General features: G+C 31.0%; 2 protein-coding genes across 9 annotated transcripts; one reads left to right on the forward strand and one right to left on the reverse strand.

Moving 5' to 3' along the window:
- Positions 1 to 582: 582 nt before the first annotated feature.
- On the reverse strand, positions 583 to 15,129 carry LOC114874428 (cleavage and polyadenylation specificity factor subunit 6). Of its 6 annotated transcripts, none has more exons than XM_029183690.2 (12): positions 14,955 to 15,129; positions 13,878 to 14,102; positions 13,557 to 13,784; positions 12,989 to 13,471; positions 12,657 to 12,701; positions 11,947 to 12,073; positions 11,544 to 11,657; positions 10,898 to 11,178; positions 10,488 to 10,785; positions 10,144 to 10,408; positions 7,540 to 7,620; positions 5,189 to 6,818 (listed from the first exon to the last, which is right to left on the reverse strand). In XM_029183690.2, exons 1-12 carry the CDS (start codon positions 15,009 to 15,011, stop codon positions 6,650 to 6,652), a joined length of 2,373 nt encoding a protein of 790 aa, XP_029039523.1. In that variant the 5' UTR covers positions 15,012 to 15,129; the 3' UTR covers positions 5,189 to 6,649. The 6 variants fall into 6 exon arrangements, with proteins under 6 accessions (XP_046141274.1, XP_029039523.1, XP_046141272.1 ...); XM_046285316.1 differs by lacking the exon at positions 14,955 to 15,129 and adding an exon at positions 14,578 to 14,928; XM_046285317.1 differs by having other exon boundaries at positions 6,725 to 6,969.
- A 496-nt stretch (positions 15,130 to 15,625) lies between these two features.
- On the forward strand, positions 15,626 to 19,591 carry LOC114874950 (nucleosome assembly protein 1-like 1). Of its 3 annotated transcripts, none has more exons than XM_029184739.1 (8): positions 15,626 to 15,732; positions 16,931 to 17,090; positions 17,612 to 17,904; positions 18,063 to 18,216; positions 18,291 to 18,428; positions 18,519 to 18,666; positions 18,755 to 18,874; positions 18,967 to 19,591. In XM_029184739.1, the coding sequence occupies exons 2-8, from the start codon at positions 16,935 to 16,937 to the stop codon at positions 19,125 to 19,127; spliced, it is 1,170 nt and encodes a 389-aa protein (XP_029040572.1). In that variant the 5' UTR covers positions 15,626 to 15,732; positions 16,931 to 16,934; the 3' UTR covers positions 19,128 to 19,591. The 3 variants fall into 3 exon arrangements, with proteins under 3 accessions (XP_029040572.1, XP_029040587.1, XP_029040579.1); XM_029184746.2 differs by having other exon boundaries at positions 15,631 to 15,732; positions 16,912 to 17,090; XM_029184754.2 differs by lacking the exon at positions 16,931 to 17,090 and having other exon boundaries at positions 15,629 to 15,732.
- Positions 19,592 to 20,123: the final 532 nt, after the last annotated feature.

Here is a 20,123-nt window from a genome sequence, read left to right on the forward strand (position 1 = left end):
TTCGACTAGGTAGATAAGTAGCCTCTTTCATCGCTCTACACCTTATATCTATTACAAAAATTTACAATTTTAATTATTCATCATTCTTAGCATTTGCAAAACAACTAATCTCAATAATAAGAAAAAAAATCAAGAAAATTTTAAGTAGCATTAATATCATAAATTTCCGTAATATTCAGAGTTGTTTTCTTCTTATTCATTAATTATTCTATTAGATTCATAGCTCCGGTGAGGCTTATGGCAGTGTTAAACCGGAAGTCGATAAGAAGAGCCATAGTCGAGTAATCGTACGAGAACTAAAAATTGATTTCCTTTAAAAGTGCAGCCTCGTACGAAACAAATGTTGTTCTATACATTTGACTTATTCTTTTACGTAGTCTATTTACATTATACACCCTATACATCTCACAGAAAAACTGGTGATCCAAAACGAATCAATTAGGTCTGCATTCTAATGATTTACACTTACCCCTTACCTCCGTAAACATTTCTCTTCAGACTTATGTGTATATTTAACAATTATAAAAGAAACAACATGCTGCTATGAGAAAAAAGAGGAATTTCCTGTATATGGCGTGTGTGTGTCATCGAGAAATATATAAATTCTTAAACGCTGTTATCCGCTAAAAAAATACGCATTTATAATACATTGTCCACGATTTTTGACTACGATAATTCTTAACCCTCGCACAACGATTGCAGGGTCATTTTGACCTAGCTACAAAAATAAAATATGCAAAATGTAAAAAGTTGATTTTAAAGCTCATGCAGAAAATATAATATTTACACGTGAAAGTGTATTTTAAATTTCCTGTCAAACCCACGATATGTTTTAATTATGGGTCAAAATGACCATAACCCAGAACGTCCATTTTCTGAAGATTAACCCATTAATGCCTAGAAAATATTTTCAAGATAACACTTTCTATCATAAAGAAAAATAAATGCAAATAAGTAGATAATACTTATGCTGACGCTCACGCGATATCGCGTGGGCGATGGCAATTATGATCATAAAAGACACAGCAAAATGTTGCGTACACGTAATTTTGGGTATTAATGGGTTAACAATATCTGCTGCAAAACTTGCACAAATAAATGACCTCGAAATTGTGTAACAATAATTTCGTCTGCTTAATAAGAGATCACAAAAAGAACAATTATTTTAATTTCATGGAATGTTTGCTGTACTATTAGCATATGTTTTATGTACAATTAAATGTTTCTCTTTAGGTGCTTATCGAGATCACAGAACATGATTCGTAGTTATCATATATGATACTTCAATATATATGTTACTTGTATGACTATTACACACTTTACTTAATTATATTTGATTGACAAATTTTATATAATGCAAAAGATATGTATAATAATAATTATACGAACATGTACTAGTAACTTCTTTCTAAGCACTTTTTCAGTGCATCAAAAAATCGTAATTCATTTTATGTATAATACATATTAAACATTAAATTTCATCTCTTTGAGATACGTTTTACAGATACGTTTAAAAGATTGCAAATTGGTGTTTGGAATGTTATAAATTCGTAACTTGAAATTAATGGATATACACTTTTAGGGCACCTAGTATTTGAGCGTACGGCAATTTTCTTTTTTACTTTTTAATACTGTGCCTTGAATAGCATAGAATTCTAAATAGAATGAAACAAAGATAAAATAGAATTCTTATGCATTTCACTGCATAATTTCTATATGCGCTATAATTATACTTACAAAAGTGTCTAATGTTCTTTGATTTTCGTCATGGTTTCAAGTGATTGTTAATTATTCAATTTTTTTATATATATTTGGTAATTGGCGAAACTATACGTTATATGTATGTAATACTATTTAGTACAAAGCGCTTCGTGTACGAAGAATTAGGTATGCATATAATTATAAAAATGATAAAGAACAAAATATAATTTCTATATAAAAAGAGCATCGGTTAAATAATATAAAACATTAAAAAATAAAGCTGCAGATAAAAACATGTTACAGCTCTTTGTACTATCAATTAAAAAAAAAAAATACAGTTTAGAATTAATCATTCAAAACGCAATCATGATTAAAAAGAGAAATACATTCAAGATTTAATCGATGATATATAATAAAATATTTCTCTTTTATATTGCGTAAAGAAAGAAACAAAACTGAATTCTCCTAAAAGTTTTGAGTTGATGTGGCACAAATTTTTTGGTATTTTTATATTATCAAATCATATCAGATATTTGCTCAAATGTTGTATCTCCATAAAAAAGAAAGCAAAATTTGTTTTGGGCTTTCGTTTTAAATCGTTTACAAGGAGAGCACACGACAATTCTCCCTAAAACTCAATAAAGGACAAGTACTTTTTTTAATTTAAGAATTGAGCAAATTTTTAATCGCAGATTTGAGCTTTAGATGGATAATCCTAATATTTAGCACGCCAAAAAATGTAGGAATTGTTAAACGAATCTAACACAGTGCAACGATGCACTATTTTGAAATCTATACAAAATTCTTTAAATTCTGGCCAAATGAAAAATCGTGGCTTTTTTTAAAAGAAAAATGCCATCTGTTAAACAATAATAAGAAATAGCCACCATATAAATTTCGATATTTTAGTTAATCGCAGTGAAAAAATTTTGTATCGAATATTTTGTACATAAAAAATGACGTGTATGTGCATTTCGAAGATTTTTAACAGCTACGATTACATTAGATCTTTTAAAAACTACACTTATAGTCAAATTGTTGTTCATAAAAATGAATCTCATTGTACTTGATTTGCTTCTTTTTGAAACGTGGTTAATCCTTTGCAATCCTGAGTTCAAACACTTCTTTTTAAGAAAAGTAATTCTTACTAATGACCAGACATAAGATTAAAAATAATTAAGAACATGCTTAACTTCCATCAATCTGTTAACACGTTGAAAATGATTGTGTATAAACACTAAAAATTCCACAATACAATGATAGAATTGTTTGAAAAATCGCAGGATACTATTTACAATCATTTAACAAAATAATAAAGGTACAATTTAAAACGAATCGCAAAGGATTAAAAAATATAATAATTCAAATGATTAGACCATGAATTAGTCATACTTAATTCGGCAATATTTTACTACTATCTCTCATAGTAAACTACTTGTTACTTTAAAAACAAAAATGAAAGAAATGGCACATCAAAACATAATCGTTCAGGAGAACGTATGTGTGATATATCATGCAAACCGTTCCCTTGTATGTTACAACATAAAAAATTTCGGGATTTTTTTCCTTCCTTGGAGGATTAATTAGTCTTGTACTGTACTCTGTGAGAATTCTTCGTCCGTTTCCTGGTACTTGCTACTAATAGGTACCAGACGCTCAGCCCTTTGCGGTCCTCTTCCCTTTTCATTCTCTCTAAAAAATGACGCGTTTCGTTAAAAAAAAGAAAGAACATATTCAATCAAACGATAAAATAAATAATACACTACATATGATTAATTGATCAATGTTAGACAACTAAAAGAAATAAAGGTGGGAACCGGAAAGGGTTCAGCTAAATAACGAACTATTTCATTACAATAAGAACTAATTATGTACAAGCTGGTCTCACAGAGCAATTATCACGTGTATCTTTTTAATATATCTTTATGTAGAAATTCTATCGAAAGGTGAAACCGTTCATGCTTATAAATGCGATAAAAATTCGTGGTACAAGCGAGAAAATGATGATATTTTGTTAAAAATAAATCAAAATTAAAATACAATTTTGATTTATTTTTCTATACGATATCGTTATTTTCTGGCTTCTACTACCAATTTTATTGCAGCCTTATATTTTTTAATATTTTCTCCCTTGGAAGTAATAAATTGATCACTAGCTCGTTTCACATTATTTTCAACCCTTTCATGCGCGAGAAGTGCTCGCAATACCTTTTCGCAATTGTACTTTCAATACAAATAGAACAAACGTAAATATTAAATAAAAAAAAAAAAGTGAAATTGAGAAAGAAATATCCTGTCTTCTTTCAATACGTCCCGTCATTATAATTACTATGCTTTCATTTCATTCGTTTCAACGTAGTGCTCTAAGCCTCATGGGTCACTGGTGACCCACGCAATATGAAATATATTAACTATAGATAGTTCTTTCATAGAGAAAGCTTGAATTGAAAGAAAAAGGGATGTTAACGCATTGATTGCCATGGGGATGTCATCAGTGACCAGCACCTTAAATTTAATATAATAAAATAATTGATAAAAGTAGAAAGAAAATTAATTAATCGCATTCTTAATAACTATTGCATTTAATGTACCTTTCATGTGGCAATCAATGTGCTATACTTTAAAACATGCTAAGCATAAATATACAGTGATATCGTCTGAAACATGAAAGAATTTATGTGTATGTGTGTGTTGTTCCATGAAATACATCATGTTTCTCTAATCCTTGTCCAATCAAGAACGTTACGAATTACATATTCTCAAAAATATGTATATCTAATACTATATAATATTTTTGTACATTTGGTTCTACAAAAGAAAATCCTCGTCAGGATTTAACTCTTGATTACACGAGGATCAAATTATGTGTAATGCTTTGAGAGTTATCTAAGAAAAATGACTTTTTGCACAATGATACAGGAACTTTATGTTCTGTGAACATGTTAACGCTTTCGCAAATATATACTGTGCACTATTATAAACAACTTTCTTTGTATCAAATGATACTTGAAACAAATATAGAAAGAACAAGAATGATACTTGTAAATATAAAAACTAATTTCTCAAAGTTACCCAAGTCAACATATTTTCTGATCATATATTACATGCTTTTCTTCTCTTGAATCTTATAAAAAAAACACTTGGATATTTTTGATACATTAGTTTTCAAGCACACGCCTGCTACATCGGAACGACCAAGTCTCTTTTACCAGACATTGTGTACCTTGAAATAAAACATACTTTTAAACTGGTTGAAACAATCATTTGATCGTATCCTTGGTACTACACTTTCGATCCCCTTAATGAACGCCAAGTACAAGAAATTAAAACGAAGGCGATGAAGGGGATCGAAAGCGCACGGATGTGTCTGATTTTTAAAAAAATTGGTTGCACCTTTCGAGTATAGCCACGGGGATGTAGCACGAAAAACAAAAAAAGTAACATTTTTTTTTCAGGAGATTATGTGTGCTGATGAATAAAGTAAAGACACGTTTATCACGTATATTTTTTTTCTTTCTTTTTTTCTCATTTTTTTGAAAGCGTATATATGTATTATATTAAGATACAATCTTGCATCGTCACGGGGAGCCAGAAGATGATCGACGAGTCCACAGTGAAATCTTCATTGTCCGGATGACCTCTTCTTCAGCTTCAAACCGCAACTGAATACCACACCTTTTCGCCGTGCTTATTTCTTTCATCACTTGCCGTTTATTTTCATTGACAACACATACTTGTTACTCTCAAAAACTAAATGAGGGATATTTTGCCTTAAACATTACATATTTGTGTATATATATATATATTATATATGTATTGCGTGTAGTGTACGCGTTTCGTATCCTCCTTTCTTTCTTGGATTAGTGTGAAGAACAGTGTACGTCGCGTAAAAAGAAAACAAAAAAAAAAAATATATCATTGATGGAGTTCAAAGAAACATAAATGAAACTGTTTGACAGCCTCGTGACGTGAGAATCCCCCATGAGAACCCCGTGATACCTTGCTCTAAATACTCCCGATAAAACTGTAGCGAAAAGTTTTTATAGAGAGACACTTTCCCAACCAATCTTTTCTATCTTTAGACGCTTTACAAACCCGATAAATGATCTGTATTACATTTAAAAATAGACGTATTGTATATATAAATGAAACTTACGAGCATCCAGTTATAATAAGACGCGAATAAAATAAATTATAAATGAGAGCATGAACGAATGCTTTCTTTTTCTTACATCTATCAGGATTTACGTAAATTACTTGTATTATTGAAAAATGCTCTGAAACTTTGTACTTGTAATGACAAATTTATAGTTGATTCAACCCTTTGCAGTTTAATATCAAGTCTGATTACCACGTTAATTTTTTATATCAAATGACTTCTTTTTAATATATACTACCCTTATTTTTTTATAATAGTACAACATTAATATCAATAGTATTTCCTTTGTCTTTGACCATTAATAGAAAAAACTTTGAAAATAGATTCAGATTAAATTACAAAGTGTTGAATCATTAGAATGACTCGAATATCAATTAGTCTCATAAGAATTCCCAAAGAGTCCCCTTCAGATTGTTAAGTTCTGACACATAACATAAATATGCTTTTCTTCATCTATATGATCTATCAACCATGTAAAATTTAATTAAAATCTGAAGGAGAAACTTGGACGGTTTTCTTTGCCAACTTCAGAGCTTCAGAGCTTCAGAGCTTCATGTATTAACAAATGATCAGGAAAGTGTCCAGATACTCTTTAGATTCAGTTATAGAAGAGATAAACGTGCCGTCCTCTTGGATTTGTTTCGATGGGCTTGCAAGAAAATCAAACACGACGAGATCCAGCTAAACACTGCATACTACATCTTGCTGTTCTTCTTTCTCTGTGTGTCTCAATTGAGAATCCTTTGTTTCCTTTCTTTTTGTTGTTGTTTCTCCCATTGTATAACCGTTTTAATGTCTCGAGCGATGCGAAGAATCTCCTCTTTCGTCACGACGATCTCTTTCACGTTCTCGTTCCCGTTCACGTTCCGGTTCTCGTTCTCTTTCCGATGGTCTCCGGCTTGACTCTCGTTCTCGATCTCTGTCTCGTTCACGCTCTCTGTAGCGATCGTCATAATACCTACACAAGTCACGTCAGCCAATTATCTTACTTTTTAGCGGTGTACAATTATTTTGTTTCTATTGTATTTTCTTTAACACTTTGACGGCCGTGAACTTCGTGGAATCTGCTTGATCTTGAATAGTAGGCCTTCTGCAACGTGGCTTCCTCTCTATTTATTGGGAAGAATCCACATTTACTTTTTAATATTCAAACAAAGCCTACCGATAAATTAACAGATTAATGAAAAGCTAAAAGACACGATAAAATGACCGTCAAAGTGTTAATATTTACATTTAGTTAAATCTTTACACGCTAAACTGTTTTTCTAATTAACGCTAAACTTTCTCATTCACAATTTTCTTTTTCTTTTTTTTCTTTTTTTTAATAATATAATTACATTGTTGTTCGTCCGGTTTCTAATCTTCGAAATTACCAAGCATTACAAGAGAGAAGAGAAGAATATTACTGCGAAAGTAATCCAATAGAGTGTACATTTATTGAGACTACGATTGATGACTCTAAACGTGCAATAAAAATTATATTAATTATCATGAAAGTTGAAAGCTGATTCGAATTCTTAAATCCCTAACATCATTACAGTAACATTTCATTTATCCGATGTTTCATATTAACTCTGCTTTAATCTGTTCTTAAGGATTGAACAAGATAGAACTTTTTCTTTTTATAAAAAAAAAATCTACATGCATTCACTTTAATGGAAAAAAAAAGTATAAATTACCTAGACGCCTTGGAAGACGAGACGGGAGCCGTCTCTGGCGGTTCTTCTTTTACTCTTGGCCTGGCTGACTGACGTGTCGTACTAATGGAAAATTCATACTTTGTTATGATACATACGGTTACCAGGCTAAGTAACGTTGCTTTAGTTAAAACAAACTAATATTACACAAAGAAAATATTCAATTCTGTTTCTATATCGAGTCGTGATTTATCAACGACCAGTCATTCAATTAGCACTTTACTTATTCTACTGATATAACATGATTATGCAAATGATTGAATTGCTTTTCTTTTCCTAGTTTCTATGGTACATTATCCTATCTGATATACACTACATCAGTTTATCGAGATTATGTGAGAGTACATGTGTATACTCACATATTCTTTCTTATAAAAGTCTATAATAATATATCGTTAACCTGTAACCATTATAAAATACTTAAAGATAATATAATACAAAATTGATTGATATTGCGATGTCTCAACTCGTATTTACATGGTTTTAGGATTACGATATGCCTAACTGTAATAAAATATGTGTAATACATGTACCACCTTCACACTAGATTTAAGATCACAATTTTATTACATGTATTAAATAAATATTCGATTAGCTTAAAAATTAAGTATTCCTTTTTTTTTCTTATCTGATCTTTCTCTGAATTATACATGTAATCATGTAATGAACGACATAAAAATTATAATTATTTCATTTTACTTATCTTGTATGTACTTGTATTTCATTAAACAGATATTATTGAATACTATGCGTAAGAATTAATTATTTAATTTATGAATTTCTATTTACTACTGCTAATAGCAGATGACATAATGTTCAATACTTGGAATGAAAAATGTAACTAGATCAAAAATTAAATAATTAGTCCTCTTATCATATTTTAAATACATTTAATAAAGACTCCATTTGCAATATTATTATTAAATGACTTGTAGTAGACTTTCAGCAATCCTATACTTGCACTGCTTTCAGAAATTGTACAATCATAAGTAATAAAAGATATGCATATTATTTTACACAACTTGATAATTACAATGATTAAAAAAAATTATAATTTCATAGAAAGAAACAAGAGGGAAAATGATACTGATGTAAAATATGATTAGTCTCAAGGTGGAAGCTACAATTTTTCTTTAAATTTTAAATACTTTGATTAAATTAGTTTTCATTGATCAGAAAAACTATGTTACACAGCTTCAACCTTTTACTTTTTATTGGTGAAAATTAATACGATTCAGAGAACATTTTACGATATTAAGTGCATTCGCGCACACACTTCATGTTGTGACAAAAATAATTTGCTGAAGTATTGATAATATTGAATACAAGAGTTCATACTTCTTTCCTCCAGTTTACAATACAAAATAAAAATGCTAATATAACGCGTGTCAAATTATAAAATTACATTGTCGGTTCAAGTATAGTAAAATTTTGAATAATTTACAATATAATTTACAACTCGCAAACCGAACTGTTATATTAATTATATCATTTTCATTACATAATTCTTATATAAATATTCCTAAAACGTTATATCATTTAAAAATTGAGATCGCAATATTATAAGTTTCTATAAGTATTGTAAAAAAAGTTGTTTGTCTATTATTTTCTAAAATAATAATTGCTCCGTACTATGCCCGGTAATGGGCAAAATACCGATAAAAAATTTCTAGAAACAATTAATGTGTTAAATTATCGTATTTAACCCTGTTGCTGTTATATTCATAAAATCGATTATTTTTATACGACTAGGGTTAACACCTTTACAATCACTAACTCAGTCAAAATTGTTACAGATAAGAATTGCAATTAGAAAATGTGTTCTTTAAATTATTTTACAGCGAAAGGGTTAATTAATTCTATCATATATTGGACTGCAAACTGTAAACATCTTATAAATTATTATTACACGATTCTATGAAAGTGATCTACGACTTTTATCTGTAATTTGATGAATATCTCTTAAATAATTAATTGATACAAACGATACGAAAATAAAAATAAAGTTACAGTAAATAATTTCAATTTCTAGAAACAGTTCATTTTGTCCCAACTGAATGTGTTCATTACCTAAGTAAACATTACTGTTTTACAATAAATTCGATTCATAAGTAAATATTCACACTATAAATCAACGTATTCTCTTCTAAATATGCATTACAGTATTACATACTTAAATTACTTGCATTTTTACAAAACTTTGAACTATTTATTGCTATATTAAATAGACATTCGACTTGAACAAAATTTTATGACTTGGGTTCAAATGTTCAAAGAGTAGCATACAATCAATGAACTTAGTCTATTTAAGTAATATCATTTTTACAACGATATCATTTTATGATTAAGTTACTTTTGCGGTAGATGTAAAACTTTTTAAAGTACAAGATACTTTATCTGACTGTATTACAATATAAATTAATTTGTAAATATAAACTTATAGTATGATTTTTAAATCACACGCATACGCGCTATGATTAACGAAGGCTATCAATGAAGCTGTGACTGTCGATAAATTCTTGACTGAATTGGATAAGGTAGATCCAATAGTGACAGTTAAAATAATTATGTGAGATGTTAGCTTACCTTTCTTCTCTGCTTCGCTCTCTATATTCGCGATCTCTTTCGCGTTCACGATCCCTCTCTCTGCTTCGTGATCTCTCTCGAGGATATGGTTCACTATAATAACGTTCTCTATCACGATCACGATCCCTCTCTCTTTCACGATCGCGTTCTCGGTCACGTTCTCTGTCTCGATCCCGGCTTCTCTCCCTGTATTCTCTGTCACGACTCCTTGATCGTTCACGCCTTCTTCTGTGACTGCGTTCTCGATCGCGTGAACGTGATCGTTCTGAAAGAAGAATATTAGAAATAGATTAGAAATAGAAGAAAAAAAAGGAATAGATTTACTGTAAATAAAAGAAGTTTACCTCTACGTGCGGATCCGTAACTTTTGGTTTCAACGCCGCGTAAAGTATCTTGAAGAGAACTGATTAATATTTTGCATCTATCATCTGCAGCAACTTTAGATTGTTTTATCAGAGAAATGGCTGTAACCAAGGTTTCTATAGCACTTGCATATTCCCCAGCCGCAGCATCTGAGACTGCTCGAGCAATTGCAGAGGAAGAAACTGTTCTATTTCTACCCATTATTTCTTCAAATTCTTGCTCCGTTAACGGAGGAGGTCCTTCTGGGCGATGGTCAGGTCCCGGCGCGCCATAAGGTGGCTATAAAATGCATGTTAAATTTATAGCATTTTCAACATTTTTAAAATTAAAAAAAATCTTTGAAATCTTTTAATAATCTAAAGTAATAAATATAAAAGAATGTATAGTGTACCTGTGCTGCAGGTGGTCCATAACCATGAGGTGGTACATGGGGTGGTCCATGAGGTTGACCGTGTGGAGGTCCATGCGGAGGGCCATGAGGTGGACCATGAGGCGGTCCATGCGGTGGCCCATGAGGCGGGCCAGGAGGACCTGGTGGATGTTGTCCTGGATGCTGATGAGGTGGTCCTTGTGGGAAAAATGCTGGATTTACATGCGGTGCTGGTCCTCCAGGAGGTCCTTGCGGTGGTCCTTGAGGTGGTCCTCCATGTCCAGGTGGGGGTCCTCCTGGACCTGGTAACATTCCTGATCAATATCTATGTTAGCTTGCAAAAACATTTATAGCAAGCTTTTAAAACTACTTTTTCTCTGTAATTAAGTTGATAAATATGTTCTTTTTTTTTTACTTAGGATATGCTTGCACAATGTTATAGCTTGTACTCAATTGATTTTTATGAATTCAGCTTCCTTCTTTATTCCACTAATAATCAAATATCATAACTTCATAACAAAAAATAACATTACTTTTTATGTTATTTTTGTCTGAAACACCTTGTACCTTCATACTCCTAAGCATAAATTTCCCTCAATATCATGCATTATATGAAGAAACAAAGAATAATAATATTAAGGTTCATTGAACGTTCTAAATGTCTCACCACCCATAGAACCTGGAGGAGGTCCTCTCTGTGGTGGGCCTTGACCAGGTTGCGGGCCTTGCATATGTTGATGTTGAGGGAAACCTGGTGGTCCCTGAGGCCCGTGATGCATCCCTATGTACATTGAATAATTATATCAGTGAACTTCTTTTATAGTAATTTTAATACATGGTGCTTTATTATTTAAATGATCGATTAAAATGTGTGTTTTGTTTTATACTTGTTTTTTATCATCATACATTTTACAATCATAATTTTCACACATCTATTCTATCATGCAGATTATAAACTGTGGAATGGGAAAATTATACAACAATAGTACACGAAATGCAGGAAAGGCAGAGAACATGAGTCCAAGATGTTTCAGAGTATTATCTATTGAGAAGTATGATACTGCACAAACCTGGTGGTCTATTCCATTCAGGACGTGGCTGAGCACCCCTTGGATCGCCTGGGGGACCACCAGGATGTCCTGGTGGACCGCGTGGAGGTCCTTGACCAGGGGGACCAGGTGGACCACCGTGAAATTGCTGAATGGAGACAAACAAAGATTCTATTTCAATCTACCGTAATTAAATTAAGAATGACTGTGTATGTTTCATAAAGAGTAAATTGATTTTGTTCTATAAATTTTGTAATGAAATATTATAACTTATCAAGATATCAGAGCCAGTTATTGATTCATTAAAAATCTTTCATCAATATGCTGCAAAAAACTAATTGACCATTAAACAAATTGAAATGAAATAATTTAATAAATTTCTGAAGAAGCTTTTCATGTTATACATACCTCATGCATTGCAACTATCATTTATTTAAAACAATTTCGAACAAAATATAAAAGATCGGTCTACATTAAAAGTAATTATAGAATAGAAAACAGATTTATTAAAAATTGAAATGATTAAGAAAATATCTGGAATTAAAATTTAATCAATATTCACTTCCTAAATAAAAACAAATCGAGGACATAAATTGAAAGTGTTTTAATTTACTATTTATCAATCTTAATAATTACAAATTAAACATAATAAAAATAAATAAGTATTAATAAATTCAAAAAATGAATCATTCTTACAACGTGAAAAGCAGAAAAACAACACATTATGTTACCTGTGGTATATGGTAACTGGCTTCTGAAAGGTCTCTAGTGCAACTCTGTTTACGCGGAGCGTAAGACATGTAAGTGCAAAAAATATTCTTGTAACTTGTACCCTGATTATGTATCAATTTAAATAACATATGTTACTGATACCTTAAAAATCCATATTTATCAATTTTAACTGTAAGATTTCCCTTGGTAATGTTATGATAAGAAAAAAAAATTGTATTTCATATAAGATTTTTAAAATATCTTGAAACATATATCATACGTTAAATTTTATATACAAAAAACAAACCACATGCAACTACAGTTAAGATCATTGAAAACAGAAGTTATATACCATTCCCGGGGGCCGATGTTGACCGGGACCTGGTCCAGGGGGTCCCTGTTGGGGTGGACCACCAGGTCCACTTGGACCTCTTGGTGGTCCAGGTGGACCATTAGGTCTTGGGCCATTCCACGGTCCTTGTTGATATCCCGGAGGTGGTGGACCTTGATTAGGATGCCCAGGTAAAGGATGATGCGGTCCTGGACCGGGCCCCATTGGTGGACCGTGCATGCGTGGCGGACCTTGTTGGCCGGGTCCACCAGGCCCTGGTGGACCCATACCTGGAGGTGGCATCCTCTGTGGTCTCACACCCTGCGGAGGACCCATCATCATCCTAGGACCATGATTTTGTTGCGAATGTTGAGGGTGTTGGGGATGTTGTGGATGCTGTTGATGAGGCGGCATTGGTGGCTGATGTTGATGTGGATTATGTGGGCGCTGACTCTGACTCTGCTGAGGAGCCGGAGCTGGACGTGTTTTACACTGAGACTCAAACTGTGAACACATACGAAATTTTTAGAGACACGTCCAGTTTAATTATAAATAATGTGTACCTTTCACAGAAAATTCATATACTTACTTGATTCAAAGCTTGTTTAGTAGGAAAAGTTACTACTGGATTCTGTCCATGTAATTCTTTTTTAGGTAATCTTTCCATACATATCCTCATACTTTGTTCTGAACCCAGAGATATTACACAAAAACCCTTAGATTGTCCATTTGCACGATTTTCAAAGAATTTTACTTCAACAAAATCAGATACACCAATACTTTGTACTGCATCAGTTATATCTTGATCGCTTGTCCACTATAATATAAACATGTTAACATGTTAATATCTGAATTTTTATTTCCTTCAAATCACTAAGTCAAGAACTAGTGCAAATATTAAATTACTTACCCAAGTCAAATTACCAACATATAATTGATGACGCCGTCCAATTTGATTTGGTTGAATGTTATTTCCAAGTTGATGGTAGGGTGCACTACCATTTGTTTCTTCATTAGGTGAAGTAGTATCACCTCCACCATCTCCACTGTTTCCTGTAGAAACACCACCATTACCACCAGCAGGAGCTGCTATCACATCATCGTATAAATCAACGCCATCACCAGCAAATTCATCCTAAAAAAGATAACCAAATGTGTATCGTAAATAGGCTAACATCAGAAGAATACAATGTATTATTATTGAAGAATACATTATTTAAATTATCTAGTTCAATATCTTAAAATACTTTTTGTTCCTATAAAATATTAATGAATACTTGTACATATAACAAATGATTATAAACAAATTTTATTAGAAAAATTAAAATAAAAAATAAAAATATTAAATTATTAATATTTGTAGAAATAAAATGCTCCATAGGTACTCATTAATTCCATAAACATGTGCAATGAAAAAATTCATTTCCTGAATAACCACGAATTGTTCCGCTGCAAATGAGCAAAATAAAAAAAATTTACATACAAAAGAAGCTACTAGTTATGATAATAATAAACACGGTTTCAAAGAAATCGCATGCAGCAATAGAATATCTATTACAATTAAACTGATAAACGAAATGGACGAATAAGTGCAACGACATTTGCCTTACCGCTAACACCATTTTGCTTTTCTTGCTGCGAATCTGTATTACACGTATTTGCTTTAGTATCCCGATGCAATGAACGTGCACACAAAGTACACTAATTATGTAACAGAATACAGAAAATGTTTATCAACTGTAATAATTGAATGGAACAGCTACTCGTCACGAATGAAATGTATTATGTTAAAACTGATGCCTCGCCTGAACGAGATTCGGACACCGCTTTGGAGCAATCGTTACCGTCTTTCCTCCATGACGCCGAACATACCGCTATACTATCGCATTTTTCTCACAGTTTCAAACATTTTTTATGGAAGCAGTCGATTAACAACAACGTGTACCCACCAACTTGTTACTTATTAACAAAGATAAAATCGAATTACCTGCGCGAAATCTTGCTCGAGATCGTCGGCGTACAAATCAATGTCACCGTCCGCCATTTTACGTACACCGACGCTCACTGCATTTGACGAAGGCGCCAAGCCTAAAGGAATGGTGTATTATAGGAGAAAACGTGTTAGCGAATTACGTTACGTTTTCGTCCCAAACGGACGTGACGTCACTGCGCCATCTTATTCTCTTTCGATAAACTATGAATTGAAGTGCAACCCGAAGTAGAGTTACCAACATACTCGGATAATAAAATTCAAAGAATTGAAGATTTTTCTTACTATTGAATAAAGAAAAACGTTAAATTTGATCATAAAGCTTATATTTCTTCGTGTTTTTAAAAATTGTTATTCTTTGTTCTTTTATGTGATTCTACTTAATCTTATAAATAGGTAAAAATAAATAAGCAATCGTTCACAATCTTGCCCTTTTAGCAACTTACGAAACAAAGTTTACCAGAAAAAACTTACTTTTCAACAAAAACACTCCAAATATGATTTATATTTCATTTTAATAAGTTAAAAAATTAAAGGATTTGAATTCTGTATTATAATTATTTATATAAATGGGTAAAATTCATTTTTTAAAGAAAAATAAAGTAGGGAATTTTAGAATTGCATGATACTGGCACTTAATGCGAACAGAAAAGAATACAAGTGAGCTAATTTCGTATTGTACGATTTACTAAAACGAAACTACCGACACAACGACCGGTTCGTTGTTCGTGCAGTGGTTCGTGTCTTCTTTTGTGATCAGCTTCAATTCTGAAAGGTATATTTTCCGCAATTAGCAACAATTTTATTCCTTCGTTTCAATATCTTCGAATAACATTTCTATCTAAAAATAATTCTATTTCGTTTTTTGAAGTTTTCACGCATTTATAACCCTGAAAATTGTTACTTTTTTCTCCGTCCCATGTGCATGCTCTTTACACTTTAAAATTGGACCTTGCGATATCCTTTCTTTGATTTTCTGACCAGTTAATAATTTACCGAATAAAAAAAAACTAAAGAGTACGATAAACTTAATAATTGTATCTATCAATTGACGGACTAATGTAACTTCCGTTTTTTTTCATGATCTATGCGTTCCCTAGGAAATAACCTTTCTCCCTCGCGAACATGGTGACTTTCAAATGTCAGTTTAACATCGTACAGAAATCTAATTTGCTTGAATTTCTATATATATAAATGGCTTATTATAACATTTAAATTGTACACATTGGAGTTGAAATTTAAGAACATTTCAAAAGTCATAGCGGAAAGTATATCGCAACGTGCAATTAAATTTTTGCACGTTTGTAAATTGATCGATGATTTTGCTTTATGCTATATTATTGATTTTTGTAAAAAATTAATGTTTCGTTTTAATATTCTTATCTTTAATTTTATATATTGCGTATGTAAATTCAATTGTATTATTTAATGCGCCGTTTTTTTTTACCTTTCCTCTTTTGGAAAAATTATGAATATATTTTTTGCATTATATTTTTCTTAACAAATTAGCTACTTTTATGTTAATCTCAGATGTAAAAATAAGAAAAATTTTTTTGTGTTTTATTAAATATTTCATTTTTTTCAATTACTATTAAGAATAATATCATAATAGTATTGCAAAAGTAATTAATAGGTCTAATATACCATATGTTTATAATGCAAACATAGATATGCTCCTAAGTTTTATATTTTTGTAATTTAAATGAATGAGTAAACTAGGAATATGTACATATGCTTAGATTTTAAAGTGTCTACGTAAAATTCTGTTGAAAAATATCTTTTTCATTCCCTATTTTACACATATGTATGTTATAATACATCAAAGAAGTAATAAAAATAAAGTACATGATACGAACATTTACATTAAAGTATTTATAATTTTGTTTTTTACCCTATTACTACCACAAAATTTGATAATGATCTTCTTGAATATATAATTTTTTTATATAAAAAGAAACAAATCTGGATTATAGTACTATGACAACTGACCCAGAGCGTGCTGGCGATAAGAGTGATATGGAATCAGTTGAAGATGAAGATGATAACAACACTTCAGAGTTTACCTCCCAAATTTTACGTAGACCTGATGTGTTAGCAGTTCTGCAAGATCGTTTTTCTGCCCCAGGATTAGAGGTATTCAAATTTCACATTGTGAACTGTAAAACAATAATTGATAATTAATGGTTTCTATAGAATTAAAAGGAATATAATAATGTTACAAGTTGTATGACTCATATACCCTTGTGTGACTTTATTGTTAGCAATATAATGTTATTTTTGCAATATTTAAACACATTATTTCTAATTTATGTTACTTTTAGGTCATAATTAATTGCATTCATATAATTTCCTTTTGTTGTATAGCCAAATTTTATTTCATCCATTATGATTTGATATAATTTTAGTTTATGCGTGTACCCAATATTGCTTGTTTAATCAGCTATTATTATAAGCTATACATGCATTGCTTGTGCATTGCCTTTTCAAATTGTCTATGTATTTAATGTTGCTCACTTCATAAAAATAGATATAATTACTATACATTGATAAATATAAAATTTGACAGAAAAAAAGGTTCTTCCCCTTGATACATCTATTATTGAGAATATTATTGAGAAAACAATTGTATTCTAAACAATATTTTCAATTTCTAGCAAATGCAGAATCTCCCAGCTTCTGTAAAACGCAGAATTAAAGCTTTGAAACAATTGCAATTAGTTACTACCAATATTGAAGCAAAATTCTATGAGGAGGTACATGCCTTGGAATGTAAATATTACAAAATGTGTGCATCTCTTTATGAAAAGAGGAGTGAAATAGTATCTGGTGTTCATGAACCAACGGATGAACAATGTGTATGGGAGAGTGATGATGATGAAGAGGGATTAACTAATGATTTGAAATCAAAAGTGAAACTTGAAGATGATAAAGAGCAAAAGAAAGAAGAGTATGTTTATTTCATTTCGATTAGACATTATATTTATTTCAATGTTTTGTTTTTTCTTTTTCAATTTTGGTTTATTTTGTAATAAACATTAGCTATATTAGCTATAATGAAAAAGTTTAATAACATTAAAAATTGGTAATTAATTTTAATTATTTTAGAGAACCAAATGAAGATACTAAGGGCATCCCAGATTTTTGGCTAACAATATTTAAAAATGTTGGAACATTAGCTGATATGGTTCAAGAACATGATGAACCAATACTCAAACATTTGTATGATATTAAAGTAATATTTCTCGAATCTAATCCAATGGTAAGGTTGAGCAAAATTTTTGGAGTTTTTTGGAAAACGAAATTGCATTGAAGATAATAAAATTTTGTTTTCAGGGTTTTGTTCTCGAGTTCCATTTTGAACCGAACGAATACTTTACTAATTCGGTTTTAACAAAAGAATATATCATGAAATGTACTCCCGATAAAGATGATCCGTTTAGTTTTGAAGGGCCTGAAATATATAAATGCAAGGTAAATATCATTAATTTAAATGTATACATTGTTTGTTTATACATATTAACAAAGACATTGTTTAAATCGTTTATTCACTTCTTTTTAAAGGGATGCGTAATTGATTGGAAAAAGGGAAAGAATGTCACAGTAAAAACTATTAAAAAGAATCAAAAACATAAGTCTCGAGGGTCCATGAGAACGGTAACAAAAACTGTTCAAAATGACTCATTTTTCAACTTTTTCAATCCACCAGTTGGTATGGTCAAATAATGATTTCTATATTATATATTTTTATTTTGTATGAAAATTGATTAATTTTTTATAATTCTAAATTATTCCTTCAGTGCCAGATGATGCAGAAGCAGAGTTAGATGACGAGACTCAAGCTTTGTTAACAAGTGACTTCGAAATTGGTCATTATATTAGAGAGCGTATAGTTCCTCGCGCTGTACTGTACTACACAGGTATGCCTCCATTTTTTTTTTTTTTTTTTTTCTATAAAGTTGTATCACTTAATCATGAAACTGATTAATAAAAAAAAAAACAATTTTATAAGGAGAAGGCTTAGAAGACGAAGATGAAGACTACGAAGAAGAAGAAGGTGATGAAGACGATCCCGAAGATGAAGATGAAGATGACGAGGAATCTTCTCCGACTAATGCACCGTCAGGTGGGAAACTACAGGGAAATGAACCTAACGAGTGTAAACAACAGTAGAATTATATACAAATTATGATAAGAAAAATCGTTCATGCGTACAGTAAGCGACAACACACGAAATCTGACCGATAACTGCCTAGATAACCTGCACCTATGGCTCCGACCTAATCCTGTTCGTACCAGTCATCTAATCATATCATGTCTCCTATTCCAGATCAAGCCTAGAATCTTCGACATACCAGTGACAAAATTATGCGTACCTTCCCTTTATCCGACGTTGACGATGAATAGAAATACGGCTCTTTAACAGCTAAGATTTAATAATGTCATAAGCATAAACGATTGCGCTCTCAGCTCTACATAATCATTGTCATTTTTAATTGCTTTATTTGATACTATTGTTACGTTTATACGCAAAAAGGAAGGTTAGTTGAATTTTTTTCAAAGCGCACGTTGATCTATGAACAAATTTTTGGGTATTGTTAAAGCATTTTTAATACAAAAATTAAGAAAACAGCAGACAGCACTTTGTTTTTTCTCGTCGTGTTGTATACGTAGTGCCATTCCCCCCTTTTTACATAAACGTTCTCCTCATAGAGGTTCTTATAGTTTTCCTTATGTTACATCAAATAACATCCCTTTTATACAAATTTTATACTAAATTGTTTTTCCTCCAATTTGTTGTGGACTGAATTATACTGGACTTTGAAATCAACAAAGTTTTTCTATGTTACCTTTATGATAAACTTGATCAATTTTTGAATAATATTTTTATTGTGTATATGATAACAAAATATAAAGTTAACATGGTAAGTAAGAGATTCAAATTCATTCTAAGATTTCTTGTATTAAAATCAAAACTTAATGAAAACAATAAGAATTAGTATAATTAAAAGAGCTGCAAATTGAATAAAATTAATAGTGTATACAAAAGCTTTTATAACAGTAATATATACATAATTATATACGTTTATAAAATTACTGTTCAATATTAAACACAATAAAAAATCATTTAGTATAATCAAATTTTTCATTAATAGTGTACTTTTACTT

The sequence above is a fragment of the Osmia bicornis genome, chromosome 4 (assembly GCF_907164935.1).
Source record: "Osmia bicornis bicornis chromosome 4, iOsmBic2.1, whole genome shotgun sequence".
Lineage (NCBI taxonomy): Eukaryota > Metazoa > Arthropoda > Insecta > Hymenoptera > Megachilidae > Osmia > Osmia bicornis.